Source organism: Mycteria americana, chromosome 4, assembly GCF_035582795.1.
Source record: "Mycteria americana isolate JAX WOST 10 ecotype Jacksonville Zoo and Gardens chromosome 4, USCA_MyAme_1.0, whole genome shotgun sequence".
Lineage (NCBI taxonomy): Eukaryota > Metazoa > Chordata > Aves > Ciconiiformes > Ciconiidae > Mycteria > Mycteria americana.
Genome location: NC_134368.1, coordinates 28,134,316 through 28,141,592, shown reverse-complemented (window position 1 = coordinate 28,141,592; position 7,277 = coordinate 28,134,316). Strand labels below are relative to the sequence as shown.

The window sequence follows — 7,277 nt, the reverse complement described above, 5'->3', positions numbered from 1 at the left end:
CAGGTCCTGGACTCCCAAATACTTTTATTTACGGCGTTATTTATTTCTTCCCTAATAACCGGGGAGGCGGGCCCGCGGCTCGCTCCGTGAGGGGAGGGGAGGGGAGGGGAGCGGAGGGGAGGGGAGGGGAGGGGAGGGCCGGGCGGCCGGCGGGGCACCCGCGGCGGGGCTCCGCGCCCGGCGGAGGGGACACAAAGTTTTTGCGGCGGCTCCGCGCTCCGCGTAGCGCGGGCGGGGCGGTACCCGGCGGGCCGAGCCGAGCCGAGCCGGGGCGGGGGGGTGGAGGGGGGGGGGCTCCCCGGGCGCCCGTCCCCTGCCGCGGCGGCGCCCGGCGGCTCACCTGCCCCCGCGGGGGTGCCGGGGGCGGCGGCGGCCCGGCCAGGGCCCGCCTCCCCGCCCCGCTGCCATTAGCAGAGATTACCCTAAACACTTGCCGGTCGCCGCCCGTCTCCCTCCAGGCATTGGCGCGGCCGCCTGTCAATCAGGCCGGCGCCCCGCCGCGCCGGGGCTCCGCCGTGCCACAGAGACGAGCCGCGGCGGCGGCAGACACAGCCCCGGAGCGGGGCCGCGCCGCGCCGCGCCGGGGGAGGCGGCGGAGGATGGAGGAGGAGATGCAGCCGGCGGAGGAGGGGCCCAGCACCCCCAAAATCTACAAGCAGCGGGGCCCCTACAGCGTCCTGAAGACCTTCCCCGGGAAGCGGGCGGCGCTGGCCAAGCGCTATGAGAGACCCACCATGGTGGAGGTGCCCCGCGGGCGCGGAGCGGGGCAGCCCTTCCCGCACGCCGCCGCCGAGCTGCTGCCCTACGCGCCGCACGGCCCCTTCCCCAACGGGCCCGCCCGCCCCGCCGCCGCCCCCGGCGCTGCCCAAGGCCACCCCCGCCCGCCGCCGCCGGCCCCGAGCTCCTCGGGCCGCTACGGCCCCTGCCCGGCGGCGGCGGGGGGCGGCGGCGCGGAGCTGAGCGCAGGTACCCGCAACTCCTCTCCTCCGCCGCGCAACTTCGCGGGGCACTTTGCGGCAGGCGGGAGCGGGATGGGGGCTGCGGGCTCCCCACACACACGCACGCACCCCCCCTCCCCGGGGGGGGCTGGCGGCGGGCTCGGCCCCCCCCATCGGGGCTGGCGGCGCCGGGCGCCCCGGGGCTGGGCGCGGGGCGGGGGGGGGGGGGGCCGGGGCCGCCCGTCGGCCGGGCATCGCTAAAGTTCCCGGGGGCGGGCGCGGCCGCCGTCGGGGCCGGGGCCGCTGCCCGGCCGGCATCACCCCCGGGGCGGCGGGGGGGCGGGTCGCGGCCGCCGCCGTCGGGGCTGTGCCGACAGCCGCTGGCGAGTTGGCGGGGCGAGCGCCCGGCGGCCGTTGGCAGCTGCGGGAGCGCTGCCGCCGTCTGCGGGGCGGGGGCAGCCCCGGGCCGGCCGCTCCGCCGCGGTCGCGGTCGCGGACGGGGAGGGCGGCAGGCTGGGGCTGGCTGCCGGAGGGAGCTGCTGGTAATGGAGAGGCTGCTGTTAAAGAAATGGTGATTTTAACAGAAAGAAAATAGATCGGCCGCCTGCCTGCACCGTTTTCGTAAGATGCAGCGAGGAACAGGAGATCAGATTATTCTACTATTTTTTTTCCTTTAAAGGTGTAAGATACCGAGATGCTGAACGCCTGTCTTTCTTCTAGTGATGGCTTGGAGTTAAAAACCACGTAGATCTTGATATGCAACCTAAATTTGGCATCAGGAAATGGGAAATTGCATCTTTAAGCAGAGTACAATCAAAAATGAATTACAATAAATCCTATATAATTGCATAGGTCATTCTCTTTAATGAGATTTTATTAACCTGACTGTCAAGCTTTTGAGTCAGGCAGATATTTTATCTTCTTCAACTGATAAAAGTGTCAGCTATAAACCACCATATAAATATTCATAAATCTACACATCTGTGGCAGCCTATCAGCATCATTCTTTTGGACATTAAAAGCATTCTAATTACTTTCTGTCTAGCAGAGCTGAAATGCTGCCTGTTATAGTATGTGCTTGGCAGGCATGATTGCTTTTGTTTGCCATCACAAATAGCAGCATCCTATTTTATATACTGATGGTCCAGAATATATTCAGGGTTTGACTGAACAGGATGAATATTATGAAGCACCATCTGGTTTTGATAACATCGGGTATATTAACTCATCTGTTAATTTTTGACACATCATTGATTTATTTATTTAGAAAAATTGGATCCTGTTTTGGTATGTTGCTGTTTGCCTTTTTAACAAATGTGATGACATTTCCTTACTAAACAGGGAGATATGCTAGTTAATAGGATAGATGGCTATGTTCTAATGCCTGGTTTTGCTCAGAAGCAGTCGTGTACTGGATGAATCTATCATGTCTAGTTACAAATAATTCAGGTACTTTACCAAAAAAGTTTAATACTTGAATAGATCAGCCTGGAAATTCACGGCTCTGACGCGTAGTCCTGTGATCCGTGGCAGAAGGTCATGTTGTCTTTTTTCTTGGAATGACTTCTTATTTTAAATGCCCAAATGGTGGTATTTCAGTATTTTTTTGTGGCCCACAAGTAAAACGCTGCCGATAAATGTGACACCTACCGTTTTTTACAGAAGCAGATTACGCTATGGAAAATGCTCACCTGTCTGGTAGATGATACACGAGGCCATATTCACAGCAAAGCCCTCTGGGCTTTGATGAGCAGAAGTTTGGACTTTCTCCTGTGTCTGTGGAGTGTACTAACCACGAGCTAGAGCAGGCTTCAAAGTTTGTCGTTGATTTCGGTCCTGTGCTAAAAAGGATAGCTAAGGAACTGCTGTTCGCGCACTGAAGTGCTGTGAAGTCCCTGTCCTCTCACCTGCACATCCAGGCTTTACTTTTACTTTAGGTTCCTATATGGGTCCCAACATACCCTTCTCCCAGCTAAGACTTTTAAGTACCAAGCAAAACAGAACAGGAGAAAACGAACCAAAAACTTGCTACAGTGTGCCGAAGTGGGATTTTGTACAAGTTGTTACCAGAGGCTGATAAAGCAAGGGGCAAGGTTTAGACCTCCTGGGTATTGTAATCCCTGAGGTATGGGTGCTTTGCTGAGCTATGCACCTCTCCTTCCTGCTCGGTGATGGAGAAACACCAGGCGCCTTGTGTTGGAGGAGCCGTAGCACCGCTAAGCTGAGCAGGGAGCTGTCGAGGGTGAACTAGTTGGTACCTCGAGGCTGTATGTATGTGGAGGACTTACATACCGTCATCCAGAGCCCTGAAATCCTCTTAACAAATGTGTGAGCCAATTTAATAGCTCAGGCTGCCACTGGGGAAGCAGAGCTGGGGTTTTGCCCCTGGGGAGGGGGAGCATTTGCATGTGCTGCGTGCACAGTTGCTCTGCACTGTGCCGGGTGCCTGCCCGGCTCCTGGGTTCCCCACAGAAGCAAGGGGGACGGGCTGGGCCCTTTCCAGAACACCTCTTAGCCACAGGTTTATCTCCCAAGTGGTGGATGTTGTAGGGGGGAAGGATCCTTCCCTTAGCAGGTATCCAGCTGCAGGTCCGCTGGGTTGTTGTCCACAAGGCAGACAGTCACCATCCATGACTTGCACAGTTTTCCCACTTAGCTTAGCCATAGCACTTGGCAGGTGCTTACTTGAGTGAAGGGGTGGAGGGCTGTAGATCACAGTTTTGTAGGGACACCCATGTCATAAGTTCAGTTTCAGAGAGTCCTCTCCTTTTGCTGATACCTCATCACTTGTGCAGGCAACGGTGAGCAAGCTGGCCAGTAAAACACCGTTCCTGGGATGTCTAACTCTGCACTAGCAACTTAAACGCTTAATGCAGTTGATCCGTAATCTTCAGGCATGACATTTCTGGCCCCTTGGGATTCAGAGCACCAAGTTTGCTTTTGAGAGTGGGCACCTCAAACACAGCCACAAGTAAGGATGCTTCCATGTTTTTGAAGCTTTTCCTAATGGTTAGAGCTCTTGCCAAGAATTAATGGTTTCTTCCTCAGTCTCTCTTTAAGAGACCACCCTGACCTCCAGCTCCAGAAGAATTGTGGGAAGAGGGGTTATGGGAAGGAGGAAAAGCAGGTCTTCTCCACCCTGCGCCATGGTGAGGAAAGATCTAGCTCGAGATCCCACCTTGTAGGGAAAGATCCTGCATGAGAAATGTCATCTTACGACAAGAAATGTGGAGCTGCTCTGCAGCACAAGCCTTCTCTCTCCTCTAATGAGCAGCGGTTACTCTGACCGCTGCTGCTGCAGACTAAGTCACACAAATGGATGCATTCAAAACACCAGCAGATACCCATTTTCTCCTGTAAAATGTTCATTCTTTATTAGTCTATTCAGATTATTTTCCTGGTATGAAAACAATGTGCATCTTTGTCTTTAGTAGCATGTACATTAAATAGTATCATAGTCCACCAAAGAAGCTCCCTTTCCTTAGGAAATCATGTTTTAGACCTTACAGTGTGCCTTAAAATTTAAGATGGGCTTTCCTGGAAAGCAGAGAAAGAAGAGCAGAGCTGTCGTAGAGGTGTTACGCCAGTGCCAGCAACGTGGCATGTTTAACACGACTAGTTAATCAAGCTCTGTCACGTCTGGACAGAAAAAAGTTTTTTAAGTGAACAGAGAAGGTGATCATAATTTTGGACTTAACCGAGAAGTTGGGAACCCTCATCTGGAAGTAGATCTATCAGTTCAGTACTGAAATGGCCAAACACTTGTAGTCTTCATCCACTGGACTGTCTTGGTGATCTTCATGCAAAATGCCCAAGAAAGCATCGCTTAGTCATGGGAGGTGTCAAATGCTCTCGATTTTGTGACTCAAGCATAGATATTTACAACAGTGTTCATATCTAAAAACGTAATGAAAAAGTCTGTATACATGGACAAAGCCATTTGGGGGGTACAGAGCTGCTGGCCCAGGATCTAAAGTAATAATAATATGATAATAATCCAACAAATCAAGAAATACAAATCATCAGGTGAGAGGACTGAAACACTGCAAGGTGAAGAGTGAGATGATTGAAATTGCTAAGGAACCTGGACTTTTGAATCTGGCTGAAAATTAAATACCAATGAATACATTCCCTGCAGGGGAGAACGTGTGGTATTCAGACCCGCTCAATAGTTGCAAAGATGACTTTTTAAACCAGCTGCCCAAGGTTACAAAGGAAACTGTGGAAAAGCCATGACCTGAATCCAGAGCCATTGAGACCCAACACAATGCCTTATTAATAAAGCTGTCTGGTCTAAGTATTGAAAAGATCCTCCAGTGTAGGAAAAGCTGATGTTATACCTGCCAATCTTTCCAGACATCTTTTCTGATGCATCAGTGTAAGTCATCAGGTTGAGTTTCAGAAGTCTGCTCTTACTAAAACCCTGGTTTTAGTCTGGCAGTTGGATAGCGAAGAAGCCCTATAGTTCAGCATCAATGAGAAAAACATGTAAAGATGAATGCTATATCCAGGACTTGGTACCTGATTTGCCATATGATATTATCTTATGGTTGCTTGCACTCGCAAATAATCTAGTTAGGAATACTTACACTTTTAGCAATTTAATCCTGCTCTTTTAGCACTTTATGGGCCTGATCTGGCAAGTCTGCCTTCAGGCAAAAGTCTAGTTAAAGTCGATAGAAGTTCTGTAAGCCTAAAGACTGTGGGGTCTGAGACATTAGAATTACATGGTTGGTGAGCATCGTAATAAGGGAAAGGAATAGCACAATAAGACTTTACCCTGGTTTAGTCTGGTGGAGTCATTTCAATAGAATCCTCCTTTCCTAGAAAATACATACATTACATTAAATCAATTAAGAATCAGATCAGTGATTATTCAGTAGTAATCACATAAAAACAACTTTTTGTCATTTCTTAGTGATTAGACATTGCACAGCGCTTGCATTTCTAATTACAGTCAGTCCATAAAAGCTGAAATCCCAATTTCTACCATATATGCTAAATGGGCAGCATTTGTTTTTATTTTTTTCTCCATCACAAGAAATAACTGTAGTTATCATTCTCATTTAGGGTTGTTCAGGCTGTGGGTACGTGTACCATTACTGGTGTAGAAGTCACTTCGAAGTGGTACCTGCTTCAGCAGAGAGAGATGTTTCCAGAACGTGTGCTGCGAGCATCCCTCGCTATTGCTGCCCAGCGGTACCCACAAAAAAAGCATTTGTGAATCTTTCTGCTAGCATTTCAAAATAGCCCTGCCTTGTCATGACTTTCATTTTTATATCTTCGAGTATGGGTTAAAGTTAAGAAAAAAAGCAATAGTTGCTGTTATTGTGTCTTTGTAGTAGATCTGATACTGAACTGAAGAGTAAATCAATACTGTCATTTCTGTATAAAATTTCAGTTACGTTTTAAGCCATTATCACAGTGAATGTGCCTAATGCATTCAATTTTACAACAAAACTAATCATTAATTTTATCTTTACTGATGTTAGTGTTTATTATAGCATTCTTCAGAACTGGTATTTGAAATGTCAGGTTACTTTTTTGTCATATTTTAGGAGAAACCATAATATTAGAATAACATATCTTATACTAATCTAATCCCTTCTCAGTTGTTTCATTCATATTTTGTCCCCTTGCAACAAGGATATGCAAAGAATGAGTAACTGTTTTGTCAACAGGGACCATAATGATTAAAATACAAACAGTAAATATGACTTCAGGTCTGGAATCGGATTATGGGATTAAAATGAATGAAAAATTGCTCTGTAGTAGGATTGCAAAGTTCCAATCAATACCATCCTGTAATAATTTTAAAGGGAAAATGTGGGAAGTAAAGAAATAAGGCAAAAAAAGCACAACTTAAGGTTGTTAGTGATGCTTGAGTTTCTTGATTTTCCTTTGGTTTATCAGTAGGTCCCAGCTAGAAAGCTGCAATGTCACCGGGGTTCTGTGCTTTCGATTTACATTACATCTGCTGTGCTGGGTTATTTTGCACTTGCATCTTAAGGGTTAAAGACAGCTGGCTGTAGGGTAATGCAGTAAAAGGGAAGGAGGGACAGCAGGTATGGAGGCTACAGAGCACCTGGCACCCGCACCCACTTGCAAAAGGGGCAGCAGTGCTGGTGCGTGTCTGCCCTTTTGAGTTTGTAATGTGGACAGAGGGCGTTGCTTAACATTTTGGATCAAAGATGTGTTGGAGAAATCTGCCCTGGAGAAATCGTCTGAGCCCGTCTACAAGGGTATGGTACGACTCGTTAGCACAGGAGGCTGACGGCGAGGATGCTTTAAGTGGCCTTAGGGCCACCCCAATGCTTCACGTGCCGGTGGGCTCTCTCT

General features: G+C 49.6%; 1 protein-coding gene across 1 annotated transcript in view; it reads left to right on the top strand.

The window, feature by feature from the left end:
• Window positions 1-543: 543 nt before the first annotated feature.
• BEND4 (BEN domain containing 4) overlaps window positions 544-7,277 on the top strand; it is a 29,680-nt gene continuing 22,946 nt past the window's right edge. The window contains exon 1 of the mRNA XM_075499194.1: window positions 544-966. Coding sequence (XP_075355309.1) covers window positions 600-966 — 367 coding nt within the window. The 5' untranslated portion in view covers window positions 544-599. The remainder of the gene's footprint in view (window positions 967-7,277) is intronic.